The sequence below is a fragment of the Myotis nattereri genome, assembly GCF_964212035.1.
Source record: "Myotis nattereri genome assembly, chromosome: 9".
Classification (NCBI taxonomy): domain Eukaryota; kingdom Metazoa; phylum Chordata; class Mammalia; order Chiroptera; family Vespertilionidae; genus Myotis; species Myotis nattereri.
In genome coordinates, this window is record NC_138084.1 from 6,007,209 (window position 1) to 6,032,008 (window position 24,800).

Below are 24,800 nucleotides of genomic sequence, written 5' to 3' on the forward strand. Positions count from 1 at the left end.
TGAGCAGGAAAGAATGCTGTCATCATGTTTATGATGTACATTAATGGTATCAGTGCACTGAAAAGACTACTGGTATTAGCAATTGCTTTATTTATTTATTTTTAAAGTCTATTTTTATTGATTTCAGAGAGGGAATGGATAGGGAAAGAGAGAGAGAAACATCAATGATGAGAGAGAATCATTGATCGGCTGCCTCCTGCACGCCCCCTACTGGGGATGGAGCCTGAAACCCCGGCATATGCCCTGACCACGAATAGAACATAGGTCAACGCTCAACCACTGAGCCACAATTGGGCCAAGCCAATTGCTTTTTTTTTTTTTTAAATATATTTTATTGATTTCTTACAGAGAGGAAGGGAGAGGAATAGAGAGTTAGAAACATCGATGAGAGAGAAACATCAATTAGCTGCCTCCTGCACACTCCCTACTGGGTATGTGCCTGCAACCAAGGTACATGCCCTTGACCGGAATCAAACCTGGGACCCTTGAGTCCGCAGGCCGATGCTCTGTCCATTGAGCCAAACCAGTTAAGGCCCAATTGCTTTTTCAAAAAGATTACTGTGATAGGCTGACAATAGCCCCAGAATTATCAAGTCCTAATCCTTGGAAGCTGTCAATCTTACCTTATATGGAAAAAGGGTCTTTGCAGATGTGATTAAATATTTTGAGATGAAATTACCCTGGGTTACCTGGATGGGCACTAAATGCAATATCCTCAGGTGAAGATTAACAAAAAAATAAATTTGTGGTAAATTTGTTATAGCAGCCACAAGAAACTGATATAATTATGACCCAATGTTTTGAAGTTAATTGAAGCCTGGTGTTCCGTAAACCTTTAAATTACAAATTTCATTGTTCTATTTATAAATCTGGTAAAATAAGAACTATTTTTTTAAAATATATTTTATTGGTTTTTTACAGAGAGGAAGGGAGAGGGATAGAGAGTTAGAAACATTGATCCTCCTACTGGGGATGTACCCACAGCCAAGGTACATGCCCTTCACGGAATCGAACCTGGGACCTTTTGTCCGCAGGCTGACGCTCTATCCACTGAGCCAAACCAGTTAGGGCTAAAATAAGAACTATTATCTTTACTTATTCTTTGGAGCCTGCTGGCCAGGGAAAGAGACCAAGAGGTGGTCAGTGCGCCTCATAGTGACTGGTCCAGCGGTCGTTCTGTTTGTTCTGCCATTAGGGTCAATTTGCATATTACCCTTTTATTATATAGGATATAGATGTTTTGAATAGGCAAATCCAGAGTCAGGAAGATTAGTATCACTGACCTAAAATCAACGTGTCACCAGGGCCACACTGTATTCAGAAAAATATTCATTACTTGCCTCTTTCAACATCTGGTGGATGTTGGAATTCTTGGCTTGTGGCCACATCACTTCTATCTACAAGGCCAACATCTTCAAACCTCTCTCTGCTCTGTCTTCCCATGATTTTCTCCTCTGTTTATCTGTGCCAATCTCCCTCTTGCTTCCCTCTCATAGGGATATACATGCTTGTTTTTAGGGCCCAGTTGAATAATCCTGGGTAATATCCATATCTCATGATCCTTAACTTAATCCCATCTACAAAGACCCTTTTTCCAAATAAAGAAACATTTCCAGGTTCCAGGGATTAGGACCTGATTTTTTTGGCCTAATAAACCACAGAACTTTTGTTTGCTAATATAATTAACTAAGGCAAAAGTCTTATAAGTAAATTTGGGCTCTGTTCGCTAGTTTACAGGACAGAATTTCTCATGTTTCCTTCCATTCCTTGTAAAGAGATAAGGTCTTTTCCTATCAGATTGCTTTATTACAGAAATTTTTACCCTAAGTTAACTCAGAGTTACTAAAAATTAAGCTTACTCCAAGTTTACAAAATTTGGTTTAGACCATTGGTTCTCAACTGGGGTGTTACTGCCCCTTAGGGAACTTCTTGGGATTTGTGAGGGAGATTTTTCTGGTTGTGACAATGCTGGGTGGGGAGGTGTTCTAGGCATGTATTGGGGGAAAGCTAGGCATCCTTGCCAACTTGCAATGTGCAGGGTAGTCAGGCGTAATAAAGACCCGTTCCATTTTCTGCACAACTTTCAAATGTCCCACCAGATATACTTGTATGTGAAAAACATGTTTATAATTAGAATTTATTATTTTATTTATTTTAAAAAAAACAGCATTTCTGGTACAGTTTAAATAGACAATTAACTTTCCTGTTCTTTGTTTGGTTTGGATTATTGAGTTTTTGCCCTGGCTGGGTAGCTCAGTTGGTTCGAGTGTTGTCCAGATACGCCAAGGTTGATCCCTGGTCAGAGCACATGCAAGAATCAGCCAATGGGTGTATATATAAGTGGAACTGCAAATTGATGTTTCTCTCTCTCTCTCGATAAAATAATAAATTTAAAATACCAAAGTATTGCTGCGGGAAAAAAAAGCTGTTCACCATTTTGGAGAATGGTATTGCCAATGGCAATATACTCTTTGAGTTGCCAATGTGATGTCTCTGTATTAGTCTGCATGTGTAGCCGACCAGAAGATATAGTTCATCATAGATATTTCATATCATAGACATTATTTAATTAGCAATGTCTTTCTTTTTGATTCTCTTTTTTATTATAGTTAAGGCCATTTGGCACAGCCTGATGGGCTAGTTATGTCTCTGGGCTCCCGCATGAGGAGAGATAAAGTATCAGGGAAAGTCTGGCATCGTTACCACAGAAATAGATCCATTCTGGGTATGAGGTATGGTGAAAACCAAGAGAAGTGATCTTTATTTTTGTCTTTAAACACATATAGGGCATTATAATTCTAATTGAATGTTGTTTTAGAAATTAGAAGATGGCCTGGCAGACAGCGGGTGCTTACTACAATTTTAGTTGAGGTTCTATAGGTTTTTTTTATTTGACTTAGAATTCTGTAGTATAGCTATTTTTCTAATAGCTCCATGATTTATAGGGTGCTAAATACTTTATTGTACCTTGTGTAGTGCTTACAACAACCTGTGGTTCATAGGTGTTTACCAAGAGAAACAACCCAAAATGTAGTACCTACATGCAATGGAATATTATTTAGCCTTAAAAAAGAAAGGAAATTTTGGCACATACTCCAACATGGATGAACCTTGAGGACATTATGCTACGTAAGCCAGTCACAAAAGAACAAATATTTGTATGATCCCACTTACATGAGATACCTAGAATAGTCACATTCATACAGACAGAAGAATGACGGACACCAGAGGCTGAGAGGAGGAGTGAATGGGGAGTTTGTGTTAAATGGGGACAGATTTTCGGTTGGAGAGATAGACGTGGTCCTGGAGATGGAGTGTGGTGGTGGTGGTGGTTGCACAACACTATGAATGTACTTTATGCCATAGAATGCTACCTTTAAAAAATGGTAAATTTTATGTTATGTATATTTTACCACAAAAAAATAAATCTTGTAAGAAGGCCAGTTATTTTACAAGTGAAGGAGGTGAGGTTCACAGATGTGAAGACTTTTGCTCACATTCACACAGCTGGCAAATCACGATTTCAATGTATCTCTAACTCCTTGACCTTGGGTAATAGAAAGGGCACCAACTTAGCTCCAGTTCTACCACCAGCTTGATGGTGGGCAACTCCTTTCCCTTCTCCAGTTCTGAATGGGTCTCTCATCATAAAGTGAGTTTTATTGATTTCAGAGAGGAAGGGAGAGAGAGAGAGAGAGAGAGAGAGAGAGAGAGAGAGATCAATGATGAGAGAGAATCATAGATCGGCTGCCTCCTGCACGCCCCCTACTGGGGATGGAGCTGGCAACCTGGGCATGTGCCCTTGACTGGAATCGAACCTGGGGCCCTTCAGTCCTCTATCCACTGAGCTAACCGGCCAGAGCTATTTTATTTTTTAATTATAAAAGAATTAGATGCTATTGCTAAAAGTCTAATGATATGGAAATGTATAAAAATTAACTCCTCATCTCATTACCTTGATTGTTATTTCTCTATACTAAAAAAAATATGCACATCTATGAAAGGCTTTTCCCCCTATGGCTTAGAAAGATATAACATTATACAATTGCATTGTATTTTTACCCTCTTAAATTATGGTTAATCTTTCATATCAATAAATTTTGAACTATTTTTGCCCTAACCGGTTTGGCTCAGTGGATAGAGCGTCGGCCTGCGGACTGAAGGGTCCCAAGTTCAATTCCGGTCAAGGGCATGTACTGTGGTTGCGGGCACATCTCCAGTGGGGGGTGTGCAGGAGGCAGCTGATTGATGTTTCAAACTCTCTGTCCCTCTCCCTTCCTCTCTGTAAAAAATCAATAAAATATATTAAAAAAATAAATTTTGAACTATTTTTAATAGCAATATAATATTCCATCATAAGGCAATACCTAGTTCCCTTATTTTTTAAAAAATATATTTTATTGATTTTTTTTTACAGAGAGGAAGGGAGAAGGATAGAGAGTTAGAAACATCAATGAGAGAGAAACATAGATCAGCTGCCTCCTGCACACCCCCTACTGGGGATATGCCTGCAACCAAGGAACATGCCCTTGACCAGAATCGAACCTGGGATCCTTCAGTCCGCAGGCTGACGCTCTATCCACTGAGCCAAACCAGTCAGGGCATAATCCTCTTATTAATGGACATTTGCTACTACTACAAAATTCTATAATAAATTTATACCAATACCTTTTTTTTTTTTTTTTTTTTTTTATTTTATTGATTTTTCACAGAGAGGAAGGGAAAGAGATAGAGAGAGTTAGAAACATCGATGAGAGAGAAACATCGATCAGCTGCCTCTTGCACATCCCCCACCGAGGATGTGCCCGCAACCCAGGTACATGCCCCTGACCGGAATCGAACCCGGGACCTCTCAGTCCGCAGGCTGACGCTCTATCCACTGAGCCAAACCGGTTTCGGCATATACCAATACCTTTATTGATGAGTTCTCTGTAGGCTAGATTTCCAGTAGGATTACTTTGTTAAAGACTTACTGCATTTTAAAGTTTTGATATTACCAGGATAGTTTCCAAGAAGGATGTAGAGTTCACACTATCATTAGCAATGTGTGAATGTACTTTCCTCACACCTTAACAGCAATAGATTTAAATCTAATATTTTTGCAAATCTGAGGGGTGAAAAATGTTCTCATTTTTTCAGGAAATTGCACTCAGACTACCAATGGAGTTCCTTTTTTATTGGCCATTTGTAGTTATTTTTTTAATTCAAGTATTATATGCCTCATTTGCACTTCTTTTCCTATAGAATTGCCAGTTTATATCCTTGGCTCATTTATTTCATCTTTTTCCCATGTAGATTTGTAGTTTTTTGTACAGTTGCCCTCAACTGCAGATACATATCTAATTGCCATTCGTATCTCCACTTGGCTGTTTGCACAACTTTAAGTAGAGGCATCTTAAACTTATCATGTCCAAAATAGAATTTCTGGTCTTCCACAGAAAATCTATTTCTCCTGCAATATTACTCATCTCAGTTAATGCTTCCAGTGGCTCAGTGTCATCTTTGATTCCTCTTTCACAATTTACAACCAATCACAGCTCTACAGTCAAATCTGACCACTTCCCCTGCATTCTATTGGGACACCTTGATCCATGTCACCATCATCTCTCTCCTGGATTTTTTATTTTTTGGAGTGGAAGAGAGAGGGAAAGACAGAGAGAAACATTGATGTGAGAGAAACACATCAGTTGGATCAATTGATTGCCTCCTGCAGGTGCCCCAACCAGGGCTCAGGCCTGGGAGGAGTCTCCACCTGAGGTATGTGCACTTGAACGGAATCGAGGAATCGAACGTGGGACCCTTCAGTCCGCAGGCTGACGCTCTATCCACTGAGCCAAACCGTATTTTAGAAGTAGTGGTAATTTTTCTGAGCAAGCAACTGTTTTCTCTTTGTTTTTGCCCATTTCAATAGCAGCAATGATTACCTTTATCACCTCTCGGCCTTTTGGCTAAGATCAAGTGTAGTATCTGTTCTTATCAGTTTAATATCTGACACATCCTCTATCTGAGGACATTATATTAAGTGTATTTTTGGAACAGGGAGATGGAATAGGAGCTTGCTGTGTCCACTCCACGCATCAACATGGTATTGCAATACCTCCAGGAACAGTGCACCAAAAAAAAAAAAAAAAAGTCACCTACAAAACAATAAAAGTCTTAGCAGATGAACCCCTCTGCCCTATGTACTCCACAGACATAGGGCAGCCTGTCTCCTGGAAGCCTAAGAGTGAAAGCCAGTGATTTCAATGTCTACAAGGGGTTACGCCTCCGGCCCCCCACTCCTAGCCTTATGCTCTAGTATTCACGCAATGTCCCACTTCCAGCCATCCCAGCTTCCTGCAATTCCTTCAACAGGCTTTCTGACTGGAATGGCTCCTCATTCTGGCTTGCTGTTACTTTACACATCTCTAGCGCTATTCAACAAATGATGTTTTGTTGATCTGTCTTCTCACCATAATATAAGCTCCAAGGTGGGGAGTTTTGTTACGTTTTGTTCACTGCTATATTCTTGGTGCTGCTCACATGGTAGATAATAAAATCTGTGGAATGAGTATGTAGGCAAATATTTCCCTGAGTTGGTTACATGAACTTGTTTTTGATGTCTTCTGCCATGCAAAAATTTTTATTTATATACATCCGTCAGTTTTGAAATTTTTCCTTTTATTTTTATTAAAAGGCTCAACGTTTGCTGACTCAAGGACCCTTCTTTTGACCTTTTTATTTTATTAAACTTACGTAGAAAATTTCAAACATACACAAGAAGGCTACATCTCATTAACCCTCGTTTGTCAAGTCCATAAGGGCAGAGACGTGCTCTTATTTCCCAGAGTCTGCCGGGGCCTCAGCAACCCCAGAGAACGTGTTTCTAGCAGCGGTTCTCAACCTGTGGGTCGCGACCCCTTTGGCGGCCCAACGACCCTTTCACAGGGGTCGCCTAAGACCATCCTGCATATCAGATATTTACATGACGACTCATAACAGTAGCAAAATTACAGTTATGAAGTAGCAACGAAAATAATTTTATGGTTGGGTCACAACATGAGGAACTGTACTTAAAGGGCCAGAAGGTTGAGAACCACTGTAAGGGTACGAGGGTTCCTCCCCGGGCAGAGGCCCCTCGGATCCCCACGGATCGCCCTGCACGGCCTGGAGGCGGTAGTTCCGGAAGCCGGGAAGGCGTTTGTCCGGGCTTTTCCTGCCAGGCCAGGCCTCCCCGCGGACACTCCCTCTGCCACCTCTAGGCGCGGGGTTGGCCTAAGCTGCCAGGATGGGAGAAGCTCTGACTTCCGAGTGAACCAAGTTTTCCCGTGGGGCCTGCGGATTCCAGCTCCACCCGGGGCAGAGGCGGCGCGGCCTCTGAGACTAGGCCGCTGGGCTGCCGATGCTCCCGTACCCACACTTCCAACCCTCCTTTCCCCCGCCCCTCGGCAGTGGCGGTTGGTCGCGCGCCGTCGTTCTTCTCCCACCCCTCCGTTAACGAGCGGGCGCTAGGCCCTCTGGGATTGGCTGTGTCTGTGTACAATCTTTCTTAGACTCTCTGATTGGCTGCAGAACGCGCGGGATGCGAGCCTTGATTGGCTATATTAGAGCGCCTGCGCGGCGGGGTTCTCAGTCGCCAGCCATTCCTGGGAGGACTGCCGGCAGGCCGGACGTTTCGCTTGTCGCTTGCGGAGAGGTCCCGGCTCTCCGGGAAGGCGACTGCAGCGACAAAATGAAGATATTCGTGGGAAACGTCGATGGAGCGGATACGACGCCGGAGGAGCTGGCAGCCCTCTTCGCGCCCTACGGCACAGTCATGAGCTGCGCCGTCATGAAACAGTTCGCCTTCGTGCACATGCGCGAGAACGCGGGCGCGCTGCGCGCCATCGAGGCCCTGCATGGCCACGAGCTGCGGCCTGGGCGCGCGCTCGTGGTGGAGATGTCGCGCCCACGGCCTCTAAACACTTGGAAGATTTTCGTGGGCAATGTGTCGGCTGCATGCACGAGCCAGGAATTGCGTAGCCTTTTTGAGCGCCGCGGACGCGTCATCGAGTGTGACGTGGTGAAAGGTAACGCGGAGGCGCGCTTGGGGGCGGGCGCGCGCGGGGCACTGCTTGTTAGCCACGCCCCTTTCCCGGGGGTCGGTCACGGCGCGGTTGGGGGTCGGGGGGGACAGTCCGCGGGAGCGAGCCCGGAGTTGTTGGGGGCGCGATGGGTAGGACCACCCTCCTCCCCTGCGGCCCAGGCACCATTCACAAAATGGGAGGAAGCGGCTCTGGGTGGGAGCCGCGTCCAGTGGCCGAGCTACGGGGCCGGGGACGCGCCTGAGAGACTTGCTGGTGTACCGGGGGCGCGCCTTCCACTGTTCTTCTGGGCCTGGCACCGAGCGGAAATTGGGAAGTGACGGGCACAAGCCGGATCACGGATCGGGGAAGATCTCCGCTTCCCCAGACGTCGGTCAGAGCGTGGGAAGAGGGAAAAGGTGGGGGCTGACGCCCCAAGACCACCCTCGTGTACCCTCCCGGTGAATGCTCTCGAGCGGAAGGTAACGGGGCCCTTTGACGTTTCTTGGGCTGGGATCTTTTTAGTATTTTGTGGCATGGGGTACGTATGGGTATAGCTACTCGTGGGTACCAGCGGGGCCCCTTCCTCACCACTTGGGCCTTTCAGTATCGTTAGGTGGGTTAGGCGTGGCAACTCTGCGCTTTCCAGCTCCCTCAAATTCGTTTTTTCCCCCCGTTGGACTCGATTTTGCATCTATATACTGGAAATCCCGACTTTTCGAATGTGGAAGGAGGCTTATTTTATGAAGGCCCCTTCTCCGTAGACTTGACTTGCCAAATCTGTGCCCCAGGGCAGTATCATTCTTTTATATGAGCTTGGTGATTTTGCAAGGGGACATACTCTGTGGTTGGGGGGGAAACATGGGAAGGGGCCTGTGAGAGGTCTTCCTTAAACATTGGCTAAACAAATTTACTTACTAGTTGACTTTGCTCGACTAGTCTAATCCTCAGGGCAGATCCCTAAGTTTAAACTTCGAGAAAAATGTATCACCATAGTTTAGACCCGACCTTCGTTTTGGAACCTAGTTGATACTTTAAAAATCATAGTATGGCTTCTTATACCCTAAGCTCTTTTTATTTTATGTTGGCAGGGTTTGGTGGGACAGCCCTTGTGTATGTGGCTAGTCTCTGCTCCACTTGGGAACAGAGCAGAGTTAACTTTGCCCTGCCATCTTTGAGGATGCGACCTGGGAGTATGATGCCCTGCTCCTGGTGTTGAATTCATACGAGCTCATAACCCTGTGTGAGAAATTTTGAGGATAGGGAAGAAATGTGGGTGCAGGTGCTTATTCATTTCCACTAAGATACCTTATTTGCTGTCCTGGAGAGGCACAGTTTTTGGGCCATTCCTTGTCCTTTCTGTAACTGGGAAATGTAAAGGTTTGTAGTCGCCACTCTTAGGGTCAGTTATTTGTTCTGCATTAATACTACATTCTGTTTTCCTCAACTCAGGCTATGCAAGTCCACGACTCTCCGGATTCAGGCTTTCCTGCTGGGTGCTCTGAGGCAGGCTGTACGGTGCATGGATTTTTGCTTCTGTGTAGAGTGAGAGTAGGAAGAGCCTCAGGTTGGGCACCTGGCCAGGAAATGGATGGGAGTATGTGTGGCTCATTATGAGAATTCTGTGTTAGATTGACCTTTTTTTTTTTTTTTTTTTTTGTGGTTGTTAGGCAGGATGGCTACAAGATTGGAGTCTAGAAACTGGCATCTTCAGGGACAGTTCACATGGCACTCATTGGTCAAGAAGCGTGCTTTCAGGTGGTAGAGAAAGCAGAAAATTTGCTTGGGACAGACGCTGAAGTGGCAGTGGAGGGCAGGGTGAAGTGTAAACTGCATGCAGTTTTTAGAACTCTTGGCTTTAGAATGAAAGTTTTGTGCGCATTGTGCCTTTGTAAACATTTGATTAGAAATGCCTTGATTTCCTCAGGGAGTGGTGGTCAGCTGTTATTTGTAGTTATGCAGATAATGTAACACCTTCTGATAGACTTTGATATAAGGGACCATGGGAGAGATTTTAGCATGATATACTTCCCTGATGCCTTTCTATGTCTTTGGGATGAAGGAAAGTGAGGTTTTAAGTTGGGAATGTAGAAGAAACTAGCTCTGGCTATATAAATAGCTTACTTATTTCCTGGGCTGGGAATGGGCATTTTATTGAATCTTGTGTTGGCTGTCCAGACCTTGGAAAAGCACAGAAACTTGGCATAGCACAGGACAACCAGTTCTGTTTTATTTTACGGGGGGAACAGTTGCTTGGTTACCCCAGGAGCTTGCTTAGATATGATTTGTAGAGTAAAAATCTCTGTAGCAACAGCGGATTACAACCACTTTCTACAGCTATATTCTATTGGGTGTTGAAAGATAAAGAAAGAGAATCAGTCCCTGACAGCTAGGAACCATTTAGACTTCAGGGAAGTCTAAAAGCAGGAGAGGAAACTTTCGTATCCTTTTTTGTGTGTGTCCATTCTTTTCTCCTATACATAGCTCTGTAGTTTCAAGTTAGAGATTTTTACTCTTCTTAGGATAAGAACGCTCATTTTTCTGGATTCAGTTAACTTGGAACTAGAAGAATTGTAATGCCACCAGATAATCAGGAGAGCTCTGTAAAACATTGCTTGCTATTCCCTTTAAATGCGTGGATTTCCTTCATAGGTCACTGTTCCTTGAACCAGCTCTCCAGGTCAGGTAGGTGGGTCTTTGGAATTCACTAAGTCTGTTTTTTTTTCTTGGAGTAGTTGGGTTCCCAGAATCTTTGATAGGGTTAGGTCTGTGCTTGACTGTTCACTGATAGGATTGGTTAGCCTGATATGATTGAGTCATTTGGACAACCTATTCCCTCCAATCTCAGGCTTAGGACATTTCTGATATAAACTGGTTATAATTGTATCTGATGGCTTTAAAAAATGAGTTGTGTAGCTTTGGTGGGCGGTCAATGGAACTGTACATGTGAAATCTTAATTTCACAACTTGGTCTCAAGAAAACCCGACTAAGTAGGGAGTAGACAGTCCTACTGTTCTTGTAAACCCATTGCAGTTTTTTTGTTGGGTGTTTATTTCCCTAGCTCATTCTAGTCTCAGGTTAGCCTGGAATATAGTATGGTTCATTACTGTTCCCTCACAGTGCTTGGAGGTTTTTTCCCCACTCTCCTTAATCTGCCTACAGGCTCCTGCTTTCTGCTTGCCTTTGCATTCTCAGGTTGGTATTGCCATTCTCCTGAGGGTCAGCTTACTCTCTGCTTTTAAAGAGGTTTCCAACCACCAGCATCTATTTTTAGTTCACCCTACCCAAAGTGGAGGTGAGAGATCAGAGGACAATTCTGGTGATGTCCTGTGGCTAGGCCAAAAGGAATACTTTTTAAAAATACATGTTTATTGAGAGAGAGAGAGAGAGAGACAGAGAGAGAGAGAGGAAGAAAGAAAGAAAGAAAGAAAGAAAGAAAGAAAGAAAGAAAGAAAGAAAGAAAGAAAGAAAAATATCTTGGCTACTTCCCGTACGCAGGTGGCTGGGGATCCAAATCACAACCTAGGTATGTGCCCTGACGGAATCAAACCAGCAGCCTTTTGGTGTATGGGATAATGCTCCAACCACCAGAGCCTGATCAGGTTTGGAAAGGAACATTTTTGCTTTCCCAATTGGTAGATAAGGAATCAGGTTCTGGCCATGGGGATGTGAAGACTGAGAGTGATAGTTCAGTGTGCACTTTCATCATCTCTGGCCAGTTCCACGTGTACACGTACAGATGGCATTGTATCTCTTGTGTTTTATTAGAGATGGAAGATAATATTCTGTAGTGAGATAAGACTGTAGTTATTCCTAGGATTGAATCATCATAATCCTTTATCATGTAGTTATTTTTACTTTACAAGGCACTTTTATCTTCTCTTTTTAAAAATTGATTTGAAAGGAGGGGAGAGGGATAGAGAGGGAGAAACATTGATGAGAGAGAAACATCGATTTGTTGTCTCCTGCATGTCCCCTACTGGGGATGGGGCCTGCAACCCAGGCATGTGCCCTGACCAAGAATCAACTGGTGACCCCTTGGTTCATGGGTCAGTGCTCAATTCCTGAGCTTTACTGGCTGGGCTTATCTTCTCATTTGAATCTCCTAATTCTGAGGTAGGTAGGACAGATTTGTCAGATAGAGAAATAAAATATAAGTCCTTTAAGAGCTTATAGGAAATCAGTGATATTTGGATCTGTAACTAAAGACTTTTAGCTCCTAGCCCAGGATTCCTTGTGTAATACCAGACTTCTGACTTCCACCTGTTGATTAAATTTTATTCTCATTTGTATGAGAGTCGGTTGGTGGTATTGCCTTAGATTCAGGAAAATGACTTGCTCTATAGAAGCAGCTAGAGAGGGCATTCCAATATGAAAGTTTCTAGAAATTAGGACACTTATTTAAGGCCATTAAATATAATTCTTATCTTCAAGAATGGAACCTTAATAATTTCATCCAGGTAGTTCTACATTTCCTAAACTGATATGAGAGGGATGGGCTCCTGGTACTTGGGCTGTATCTTAAAGTAGCCATAGGTCCAGATGTTAACTGCATGGCTTTATTTCCTACAAGCATGATCTTATCACTGTTTTTCATATCCTGCTTACACTACTATGGTTTGTGAGTTTGAATATAATAAAGAATTTCTTCCCACTCCTTCCCCTCCTAAAATTTTCTTTCTATGTGGTAGATATATAGGTCTTTGAGATCAACATCCTATTTTAAAAAATTTGTATTGATTTCAGAGAGGAAGGGATAGGGAGAGAGAGAAACATCAATAATAGAGAATCATTGGTCGGCCGCCTCCTGCACGTCCTACACTGGGGATCAAGCCCATAATCGAACCTGGTTCATAGGTCAACACTCAACCACTGGGCCACACCAGCCAAGCAAAATCAATGTCCTATTTTAGAGCCTATCCCACCATAGCCCATTCAGATCCTGAATGAGGACCTCAGGGGTAATTTGTTGAGCAGAGCCTGCTGTAGTCATTGCAGCTTTTCGCCTTAAAGCTGAGAAACCAAGTTTTTCCTGTAAACGTCTGCTTTGTGAACAGGAGCCCAAAGGCTTTCCCCTTGAAGAGGAAGCAGTGGAGGGTGTAATGTAACCTACGGGAGGAGACTTGGGCCTGAACTCAGCAAGGAGGCTTAGTTTGCATTCCCACACTTTGTTGGCTTACATGGGGTCCAGCTTCTCCCCTTTCTAGTCATCTTATTATACATTCCTGCCTTATGCATTGACTTCTTAGGAATAGACTGTGTAGTGACTGGTATGGAAAGTTGGGATTCTGTTCATGGCTCTAACACATTTTGATTTGGGGCAAGCCATATAAATTCTCTGAGCGTGTTTGCCCACCTGTAAAATGGGGTGAATGATCCTTTGTCCTGCCTACCTCACAGGATTGTCGTGAAGTCCTGTGCACAAAAGTGCTTTGGAAACTGGGAAGTACTTTGGGAAAAGGGGAGATCATATTAGAAGAATTTCATGCACTGCGCATTGCATTCTAGCTCTTTTGCCTTAATTGGACCCTAGCCTGAGACATGAATCATGCCAAGACATAGGTAGTCATTTCCAGTGTTTGAGTGTTAAGCCTCAAAGGTGAGCTGTAGTGTTTGGTGACCTTGGGTAGAGAATACTGAATAATTGAGTGATCCAGGCACCCTTTCTGCGTTTTGCGTTTTGGTTTGTACTTACAGGAGCTGTGAAGATTTTTATCCCGTGTTGCAGTTCATCTTTGCTCTTTCTTCTCTCACCAGGAAGTTGGGTGAGGTGGCAGGGGAAAGGGAAAAATGGGAGAAGGCCAAAGGTGGCTGCTTGCGACAGTCAGAAGCTTTGTATATGGGAGTCACGTTTTATGACCTAACTCCTGGAGAGGAGGGTTTGGAGGCCTGGAGATAGTTGGCAACAGCTGGGTGCTGTTGCTGTGTCCAATTTGGGACCCATTGGGTAGCATGCCCTGCCCCCCTAATTGCTAACCCTCTGTCTGCTGCTTTATCAGACTACGCGTTTGTTCACATGGAGAAGGAAGCAGATGCCAAAGCCGCCATCGCGCAGCTCAACGGCAAAGAAGTGAAGGGCAAGCGCATCAACGTGGAACTCTCAACCAAGGGTCAGAAGAAGGGGCCTGGCCTGGCTATCCAGTCTGGGGACAAGACCAAGAAACCAGGGGCTGGGGATACGGCATTCCCTGGAGCTGGTGGCTTCTCTGCCACCTTCGACTACCAGCAGGCTTTTGGCAACAGCACTGGTGGCTTTGATGGGCAAGCCCGTCAGCCCACACCACCCTTCTTTGGTCGCGACCGCAGCCCCCTGCGCCGTTCACCTCCCCGAGCCTCTTATGTGGCTCCTCTGACGGCCCAGCCAGCCACCTACAGGGCCCAGCCCTCAGTGTCACTGGGAGCTGCCTACAGGGCTCAGCCTTCTGCCTCTTTGGGTGTCGGCTATCGGACTCAGCCCATGACAGCCCAGGCAGCCTCTTACCGCGCTCAGCCCTCTGTCTCCCTTGGGGCCCCATACAGGGGCCAGTTGGCCAGCCCTAGCTCCCAGTCTGCTGCAGCTTCCTCGCTTGGTCCATATGGTGGAGCCCAGCCCTCGGCCCTTTCCTCCTATGGGGGTCAGGCAGCTGCAGCTTCCTCACTCAACTCCTATGGGGCGCAGGGCTCCTCCCTGGCCTCCTATGCTAACCAGCCATCTTATGGCGCACAGGCTGCCTCTTCCTATGGGGTTCGTGCGGCTGCCTCCTCCTACAACACCCAGGGAGCAGCTTCCTCCCTAGGCTCCTATGGGGCCCAGGCAGCCTCCTATGGGGCCCAGTCTGCAGCCTCCTCACTGGCTTATGGGGCCCAGGCAGCTTCTTACAATGCCCAGGCCTCGGCCTCTTATAATGCGCAGTCTGCCCCATATGCTGCACAACAGGCTGCTTCCTACTCTTCCCAGCCTGCTGCCTATGTGGCACAGCCAGGTGCAGCTGCTGCCTATGCCAGTCAGCCAGCTGCCTATGCTGCACAAGCCGCTACCCCAATGGCTGGGTCCTATGGGGCCCAGCCGGTTGTTCAGACACAACTGAATAGTTATGGGGCTCAAGCATCAATGGGCCTATCAGGCTCCTATGGGGCTCAGTCAGCTGCTGCGGCCACTGGCTCCTATGGTGCTGCAGCTGCATACGGGGCCCAGCCTTCTGCCACCCTGGCAGGTCCTTACCGCACTCAGTCATCAGCCTCATTGGCTGCTTCTTATGCTGCCCAGCAGCATCCCCAGGCTGCTGCCTCCTACCGTGGCCAGCCGGGCAATGCCTATGATGGGGCAGGCCAGCCGTCTGCAGCCTACTTATCCATGTCCCAGGGGGCCGTTGCCAACGCCAACAGTACCCCGCCGCCCTATGAGCGTACCCGCCTCTCCCCACCCCGGGCCAGCTACGACGATCCCTACAAAAAGGCTGTCGCCATGTCGAAAAGGTACTGTATGCCCCCCTGCCTTTGCCCCCAGCTGGGGCTTAGGTCAGGGGGCTGAGGTTGGCATGGGAGGGAAACTGGAGCCATCGGTCCCTCCCTTGATCTTTTCTATTCCCGTGGGATGTCCAAAGGCTGAAGGGGATGATGTGTGTGAACTTGCCTGGTCGCCAAGGTTCAGGTGGAGCCTAGTGCTCAGCCTGGGGTGGTACCAGCTAGTCAGGCTGGGAAAAGTGTCACATGTCTAGGCTGGCCCCAGCTGCCATTGGAGCTACGGCCTGCAAGATTGTGGCCTATAGCTTTTCCCACTGTCTGTAGGATCCTTAAGCCTGTTATGTGGTTGTCCTGACTTTGGTGGGGGTAGGTTGGAAAGAGTAGTCCCTTTGGCACTCATTGGCTGAAGGCAAGGTATATGAGGTGCGTCCACTCTGTGGGAAGTAGGGGACCTTGCTTTCGTCCGCCGTTCTGTTGGTAAACAACCACGGTCTTTCTTTACAGGACCCAAGGGTGGGGATAGTTTGTGGTTTGGGATGTAGACCAAAATCCACCTTGGCCAGTTCAGAAGGGAGGGCTTCAGTGGCGGGCTTGGTTTCCCACTGAGTTGAACCAGGCTTGATTTCTTGCCCTGGATAGGGTGATGAGCCTTCTGACAAATTCTTGTTTGTTGGAAACCAGTGTGATCACACCCTCCCTCTCCCCATTGGCATCTCCCCCATGCCCACCTGGAGCCCTCCCCTCAATTGTCTCATTCACCAACTGTCTTCTTCTCTCGACTAGGTATGGTTCCGACCGGCGTTTAGCCGAGCTCTCTGATTACCGCCGTTTATCAGAGTCGCAGCTTTCGTTCCGCCGCTCGCCGACAAAGTCCTCGCTGGATTACCGTCGCCTGCCCGATGCTCATTCCGATTACGCACGCTATTCGGGCTCCTATAATGATTACCTGCGGGCAGCTCAAATGCACTCTGGCTACCAGCGCCGCATGTAGGGCCGTCCTGCGATGGGGCATTACAGGGAGGGAAGGAGAGAAGTGGGGTAGGGTGCAGACCCAGGTCAAAACCACTGGCCCATACCTCTCCCATTTGTGGATTTTCATCCCCTCCACCATGTGGGCCTTCCCCAGGACACGATCCTTTTGAGTGTTTGGTAGTAACCTACTTTGTACCTTCGCCTCAGCAGCAAATCTTGCTACTGGCTCTAGATCTGCGGTTCCCCTGCCTCCCATCTCCCCAGGATGGGAGTTTCTTTTATGTTTTTATTTTTTCCTGGCTCCCTTTTATTTTTGTGCGCGATATTTAAGGTTGTCTGGATGGGGAATCAACCTGCAGCTGAGGTCGCGGCGCCTTTTTCTTTTTAGATACGAGGGAGGCCAGGAAAGGGTTAGCTTAACCATTTCCTATACGCCACGCTGTGCCAACAGTCCAGGGGACACTGCCTGTCCCTCAGACTGTGTTGAGACTGAGTTCCTGCTGCGATAGTCAGTTGGTGTATATCCAAATTCCTACCGACTCCTGATATTTTAGCTGATGCTGAGCCGCACAGTCCCACTCCCCTATCTCCCCAAGTAGGTGGTGTTAGAAAAACTTAATTTTTTTTCCCTTTTGTATGGACTACAAATAAAACTTGGGGCAATTTACAGTTTGGAAACCTGGTTGTCATTGTCTTGATTGCACTCAGTTTCAGAGGAGCCAGTTTGACATCCAGGAAGACATGATGGCAGCCACAGAACCCAGGGCAGATGAGGAAGGGGATTTGACATGGAAATTAGAATGATTTCTCTGCTGCCCAGAGGGATTTAGCTCATAGTCTGTCGTCCTGCTGGTCTGCCATCTTTAAGAATGGATTGTCCAGACCAACTTGCTTAGGCTGCTTCTTCTGCCCTCAACTTGATTTAATCACACCCCAATGCAGAAGATGTGTTGACCATTTTTTTCTGCCTATGCTTGACCATTTTCCTTGACTTGTTTCCAGTTGGGAAACAACCTGTGCTGCAGCAGGGTGGTTCTGGGGTTTGGCTTCTCAAGTGAGAAGTGGGGAAAGGGCTGCTTTGGTGCTTATGAGGCTAGTGGATCCTTCAGGCTGTGGGCTCAAGTGACTGCTGGGACTGGGAATGGAAGGGAGCCAGCAGTGGGGTGGGGGTAATGTTGGTGTCTGATACTGCCCTGTGGTTGGAGAAAGGAGGGACGGACAATTGGAAGAAGGTACGGGAGATTCTGGTCACAGACCTGATATTTTGCCTGTTGAACATCACCATGGCGTGTCCTTCTGCGTCCTGCCCACCCCCTATCATCATGAGACTCACTTTGCCTATCTCCATTTACTAGGGTTTCCAGATGTTTACTTGCTGGGTTTATATTTGAAGCTGTCATGATAGACTCTGGGAATGTGTTGAGGTGCAAACATAACCAAGTAGGGATGCTGGGATAGGGTGAGGAATTAAAGATAATTTCTGTACTTTCAGGTGCTGGAAGTTGAGAGGACCTGGCTAAAAACTAGGGAATTCCAGCCAGGGATAAGATGGGAGGCTCATGTTTAATGATGGATGATTGGAAGAAGAATGGTTGGGAAGGGTGATAACAGGACAACCTACTGATGTTCCTTTGGGTAAGGCAATTTTGGGGAGGTGTGTATATCATCAGTTAAGTGGAGTTCAGGTGGGTTCTCTAATGCCTCCTTCACTGGTTTCTTCTGAATTTGCCCGTGATAGAGTAGTTTGCCCCAGATGTTCTCTTCCCTCTGCCCATGGGCAAAAGCAGATGGATGATCTTTAACCACGAGCTCTTGTGGATGCTTACTAGGGTAATCTCAGGGTATTGGGACCATAACTCCTTTTTTTTTTCTGCTCACTGCTTTGCCTTCAGGTGCTTCGCTGCTCCTTTTAATTTCTTTGCGGGACTGGGGTGGGGGGGGGGTTGCTAGTTTTCTTCTCACTTTTATGCACTGAGGGTGGGTGATCTGAGGGTCTAGCTAACAAGCTTAGCTCTGGTTGTTACCCTGGAAAATGGAGAGTTGATTGATTATAGGGCTGTGATTGTGGCCTGTGTTTTGTAATGTTTGTCAATGTGGCTTTCTGTCTTCCTTTCTCCAGTGAGGGTTCCTATGACAAACCGCTTAATGTGCTCTTGGGGCCAAGTGTTGATGTTCTGTATTGTTAGCCCAAATTCTTCAGGTTGACCTGGCCTAGATGATCACTCTGCCTGTCATCTTTAGTGCTGATGCCCTTGCTGCCTCAGCCCTGAGGCTTCTCATTGTTTAAGCCAGAAGGAGCTACAATTATTTGTCACTTTACTCTTCCTTGCAGATTGTTTTAAAATTCTCTCTCCTCTTAAGTTATGCCACCTGTGTTCACCTTATAGCCCATTCATGCTTTGCTTTTTGTGGATTTCTGATTTTCAGGGTCCTGTAACTTGGAGATGGTTGGGTTGAGTGAATGGGAGGACAGACATTTGTGTTTTGGGAAGAGGGGTAGGGAATATGGGCTCCCAACATCCTGCAGATCTTTGCACTTTTGTATCTGTCACCTCTACAACTTGGAGAAGTTTTAGTTGATTTATGTCTGGAACATACCACGTAGAGGCTTCTAGCCTCATCAACCTGCTTTTCTGAGGTTTGGACCTTGTTTGAAATTCTGTCTGGGGTAAACCTGGGGTCCCACCCCTTTTACTGGAGATAATGGGATTATCACTGAGCGGTCATGTGATATCCTGTGGGTAGGTAACCTTTCTAGTCATGCCTATCAGTTAAGCTACGTGGAAGTCCATTACACAGACTGTTAGTTCTCTGGTCATATTGTTGTATTAAGCCAAGTAAGTTGACTAGTGTGGGATGGCTGAGGTTATAATGAAACTAAATGTCCTAGATTTATGGACTAATATGCTATTTAATGTGGGAAATAGAGAAGATAAAATGGGTGGCAGGTGGAAAATGTATATTTACCCAAATTCTGTAGGTTATAAAGGAGCCCTGGCTGAATAGCTCAGTTGGTTAGAGCATCGTCCCAATGTGGGTTTGATCCTTTGTCAGGGCACATATAAGAGTCAACTAATGAATGCATAAATAAGTGGAACAACAAATCCATGTCTCTTTAAAAACAGTTAAAAAAGTTAAAAAATAAAAATGTCATAAAAGAATCTAGAGTTCTCTGGAAAAAATAATTCTTAAATGACTTAGTTTTTTAAGTCTAGCTCACAGTCATTTGAAATACTGTGTCTGTCATGCTGGAAATACAGTATTTAGGTAACTGAGTCCTTGAACTGACCTTGAGGAATTTATAGTTGAGGGAAGCAGGATCTGCCTTAATGAACTTGTTACAGTAATAAGCAATGCTAAGGGACTGATAAGTTAGGAAGGAGAAGATGGGGCAGTCTGTTATTAGGGGAAACTCTGGAGTTAGGATTTGATTTGAAAACTAAATTGGCACCGAGAGAAGGATTAAGGGGTGTTGGCTCTAAAATTAGGTTTCCTAAGTTTGAATCCTGGTTCTACCACTTAGCTCTGTGATCTTGAACATGTCAGGAACTCTACCTCAGTTTTTTCATCTATGAAATGGGGACAGGTAACATTATTGAAACATGTGCTTTTCATGTATTAACTTAAATGCAACCCAAATGCATTAGGTATTCCTAAACCTATTTTATAAATGGATAAGTTGAGGCTATAGTTCAGTAACTTAAGGTCATATGGTTAGAAAGTAGTGGATGGATCAAGGAATTGAACCGTCCAGGACTTGTAAACATTACGATAATACTGTTGGAAGGATCAAATGAGAACATGTCACAAGTGTAGGTCCTCCTATATAGTCACTGCTCATTATGTGCCATCCATCTCATAGAAATGAGTTAGGACGTTCTAGGGCAGTGATGGCGAACCTATGACGCGTGTCAGAGGTGGCACGCGAACTCATTTTTTTGGTTGATTTTTCTTTGTTAAATGACATTTAAATATATAAAATAAATATCAAAAGTATAAGTCTTTGTTTTACTATGGTTGCAAATATCAAACAATTTCTATATGTGACACGGCACCAGAGATAAGTTAGGGTTTTTCAAAATGCTGACACGCCGAGCTCAAAAGGTTCACCATCACTGTTCCAGGGAATTGGGATGGCCTAGTGGAGCACACAGCTGAGCAAAGGAATTTGGGTGTAGTTGTGCAATATATCGAGTAACAGTGAAGGCAATGTTTTTTATTTTTTTTATTTCAGAGAGGAAGGGAGAGAGAGTGATAGAAACATTAATGATGAGAGAGAATCATTGATCGGCTGCCTCCTGCACACCCCATACTGTGGGGATCGAGCCCTCAACCTGGGCATGTGCCTTTGGCCAGAATCTAACTGGGGATCCTTTAGTCCACAGGCCAACACTATCCACTAAGCCAAACCGGCTAGGGCAAGGCAGTGGATTTTGTAGGGCAAGATACCTAGGAGTGATGTAGGTCGCTAGACCATACCAGATTGGGCCACTTCCATTCTCGGGCAACAGTGTTCATTGTCTTGGGAACAGATTCTCTGGATATGGAGAGGAAAGGTAATGGGCTTGCGAATACATTAAGGGGAGGCTAAGAGCATGTAGCTGGGAGTGGGATTGGAGCTCCCTCTGAACCTCCCTGAAGAATACTGGTTTTTAATTTGAGCCCTTATTGGACCAGTAACTCACTTCTGGACTAGGAGCCAGCTATTTATTAGGTGTATAAACTATATTCACCCCTAAGGGTATGAAATTAACACAGATTGCTTACTCATATTTGAGTGGTTTTTAACTGACACCACCAGCGTTTCTCTCCCTAAATTTGGATTTGTCCCTCATTTTTCCTTTAAGAGTCCAGGCTCCAGGTTCTTTCATTCCATCAAGATTTGCAGCCAGAACATACAGTTATGCTTAACTCTAACAGAACATCAGCTTTCTAGATGACTTTGGACAAGTCAGTTTACTTTTTAGGGGCTTAGTAATCTGATCTGCAAATTAAAAATAAGTAAAATGGCATCTACATGTTTTAGACAAGGTACTTCTAAAACATCCCATTCAATCCCATTTTCTATAGTTGAGGTGGTATGGTAGAGGATTTGGACTAGATGTCTTTACTTAAAACTTTAATGGAAAAAATAAAAATAGAAATCCTTTAATCGTTTTTAAGGTACAAACATTAAGCTCCTTCAGTACTTGGTAAAATACAATTGGTTAAATGAACATTATAGAAACACTCAAGCTATAAATTTTCCTATCTAAAGCTTCATTATGCAGCATTTGTCAAGCTGATAATCCTGGTGATGAAAAGCTATAGCATAGGTTACCTCCTGGCTTTGGGGCACCTGTTTGTTTTTTATTTATTTTTTAAAAATATTTTTATTGATTTCAGAGAGGAAGGGAAGAAGGGAGAGATAGAAACATCAATGATGAGAGAAAATCATTGATCTGCTGCCTGCTGAACGCTCCCCTACTAGGGATTGAGCCCGCAACCTGGGCATGTGCCCTTGACCGGAATTGAAAGCGGGACTCTTCAGTTCACAGTCTAATGCTCTATCCATTGAGCCAAACCAGCTAGGGTGCACCAGCTTGTTTTTAGAAATAAGTATCCATCTTAAGCTGATATTAACTGAAAATCCAGTCATTTGTTTTGGTTATCAAGAAGTTAACACGCATTTATTCATTCGTTAATTTAGTCAACAAATTTGAGTGCCCACCATGTGTCAGATGCAATTCTAACACTGGACATAGGGAATAAGAATAGGTCCTGTCTTTGTAGAACAAGTATTTGCTTGAGACAGGTGAGAGGAAGGCAGAAGATGAATAAACAAGTAGGATTTCAAGTGGATTTGAAGTATTTGGAAAAATAACATGGATTCATGGGATAGAGTGCCAAGATAGGGTTGGAGTAGGGAAATGTCTTTGGATGGGTGGAAAGTGAAGACCCTGGAGAAAGAACATTACAGTCTGAAGTGGGGACAAAAGGCAAGTGTGCTGGAACATAGTTGGGAGTGGTAGTCAGGTGTGTGTGTGTGTGTGTGTGTGTGTGTGTGTGTTAAAGAGATTGGGATATTCTGGGAAGAACCAGATTGGGTAGGGTGAGTTTGAAAGTTTTCAAATTGCAATGGGTTTTAAAAAGTAGGGGGATGATTTAATGTGGTTTACTCAGTTGGAGAACTTGGAAAAGTAAACATAACAACCTAGAGACCTTTCAGAAGGTAAATCAAATAATTGGTTTGGGAAACGGGTTTGAGCAGTGGTCTACAAACTGGCTTCAATTGAGATCCCGAGAATATATTCCTAGTCTCCTGTGGACTTGGGGAGATTACTACTTTCATAGAGTTGATTTCATATATGCTTTGGTATTTTTGGAAGGAAGTTTATGTCCAGGGCAGTTGGGATACAAATATTTTGGAAGATGAAACTGAAAGGTGCTGAGAGGATTTTTTTTACCAGATGTATTTCCCTGTCCAGATGATTGGTAACCACCTCCTGATGCTGGCCCCTCCAAAATGTGGGCACACATGCAGCTGACCAACATGGAGTTGCTTTTCTTCTTCACTGATCATACGGCCTTTACCCAGTATCAGCATCACAGTCCACAATGAAAATGGACCAATGTTAGTGACCACCACATGTGTCAATGTTGCAGTTCGGGGTTTACCTTTTCCCACTCTAGAATAAGTTATTGTCCAGTTTTCCACCATTTGATTTTGGAGTCATGTCAGGGGTTTTGTTTTATATATATAATTTCGGAGAGGAGAGAGAGAGAGAGACATCAATGATGACAAACATTGATCTTCTGCCTCCTGCATGATCCCCACCAGGGATCAAGCCTGCAACCTGGGCATGTGCCCTCACTGGGTGGGAATCGGCGCTCAACCACACCGGCAGGGCTTATGTCAGGTTTTAAAACCCATTTCCAAAACCTTGCTTTGCCTTTCTCTTTATGACCCCACCCCTTTTTGGAGGGACTGCTTTGGATCGTAGTATGTTCTGTTGTCATTTCCACTCCTGATGATCCCTTTTCTCCTAAACAATTCACTGATTTTATCATGTTTTAAGTTCTTCCAGTATTTGTCATTCTTCTTTTATTAACTCCCTCTTTAAAAACTGCCTTGCAAAGGGGTCATTGCTTGCTCAATGAATATGGGGTTATGTGAAGAAGCCAGAGGACGAGAAAGAAAATGTGATGAGGGAACTGGACCCTCCGGAGAATGTTTTGATTGTATTTTGTTTGTAGCTGGTTGTGATTAGGCTCTTCTCTCTAAGGTCCATTCTAGGATTTTAAACTTACAGCTCTGGCTGATGGCACCCAATAAAATAAAATAAAAAAACTTTGCTGCTCCATTTTTTTCTCAGGGCAGGGTGGGGTGTTTTCTCAATTTCCATGGCCACACACACAGAAGCTGCCGCTTCATCTTGGACTCCAGGAGGCTAGTTCCTCGGGGGAACTTCTCTGACTTCTCAGCGTCTCCTGAGTAATGCAGCCCCAAATTACTTGCGTCCATTAACCGTTTAGAGTTCCTTTTATTACCACCTATGAACATAGCTTTAATTTGGGGGAGCTCCGGGACTCCAGGGCAACAGGATGGATCTTGGTTAAAGGAGGAGGTTGATTTCTTAAAAGTGAAACGCTTCGATATTACCGACTTTTGGGTCTGCATAAAGGTCTGGCCCGCAACATCGGGGCTGCAAGGGGTGTTTTGGGAGGTTAGAGGGAGAAATTTGGAGTAGAAGGCAAAATAGAGCGCGGAATACTGTGAGGGTGTGCACGAGGAAGTGGAGAAATGAAGCTTCACAGAGTTGGCGCCCTGCAGCTAAAGACGGCCACACCTGGGCCCTAACTCGCTCACCTAATGGCGGGTCGAGCCCCGCGGGCATACCCCACGTTCGTAGTTCCTCCCGCAAGCCAACCTCTTACCCAATCAGTGACTTCTGCTGCGCGAGGTTGGTGCTCATTGGCTTTCGCCTAAGAACTTGGCGTTACTGACGTTTCCACCTCTTCCCGGCCTCTCAGGTAATTGGCGTTCATAACAACCAATCAGGAAGAGGATCTGCGCGAACGCCTGCCTCTTACTTTACTGAGTGGCCAATCGGTGGTAGACTCACCTCCCCCTTTCTACCCAGAGTCACTGCTGCGACTGCCGCCATTTTAGCGTTTTGTCAGAAGCATCGGCGCCGCGAGGAAGAGTTCCTGCTGATTCCCGTGCGGGTGAGAGACTCCGACTCCCTCCACTGCCCTTATTTTGCTCTGTTAAGTCTTCTCTCACTCCCTTGGGCTTCAGAAGTATCCTAGTGGGGTCGTGGCCTCGCACCGGTAACAGCCGATTTCGGTGCTCGGCATTT

At 45.2% G+C, this 24,800-nt stretch overlaps 1 protein-coding gene across 9 annotated transcripts in view; it reads left to right on the forward strand.

Annotated features, from left to right (window-relative positions):
• Positions 1 to 7,627: 7,627 nt before the first annotated feature.
• LOC308524244 (RNA-binding protein 4) overlaps positions 7,628 to 24,800 on the forward strand; it is a 32,027-nt gene continuing 14,854 nt past the window's right edge. For 2 of the 9 annotated variants that reach the window (XM_081098476.1, XM_081098474.1), the window contains exon 1: positions 24,210 to 24,666. Coding sequence is in view for 4 of the 9 variants with exons in the window: in XM_081098471.1 (XP_080954597.1) it covers positions 7,712 to 8,048; positions 14,043 to 15,498; positions 16,270 to 16,477 (2,001 nt within the window). In the remaining 5 variants the exon portion in view is untranslated. Of the gene's footprint in view, positions 8,049 to 14,042; positions 15,499 to 16,269; positions 17,131 to 23,644; positions 24,667 to 24,800 lie in introns of those variants that run through there. The other 7 variants (XM_081098471.1, XM_081098478.1, XM_081098477.1 and 4 more) reach the window with 7 other exon arrangements.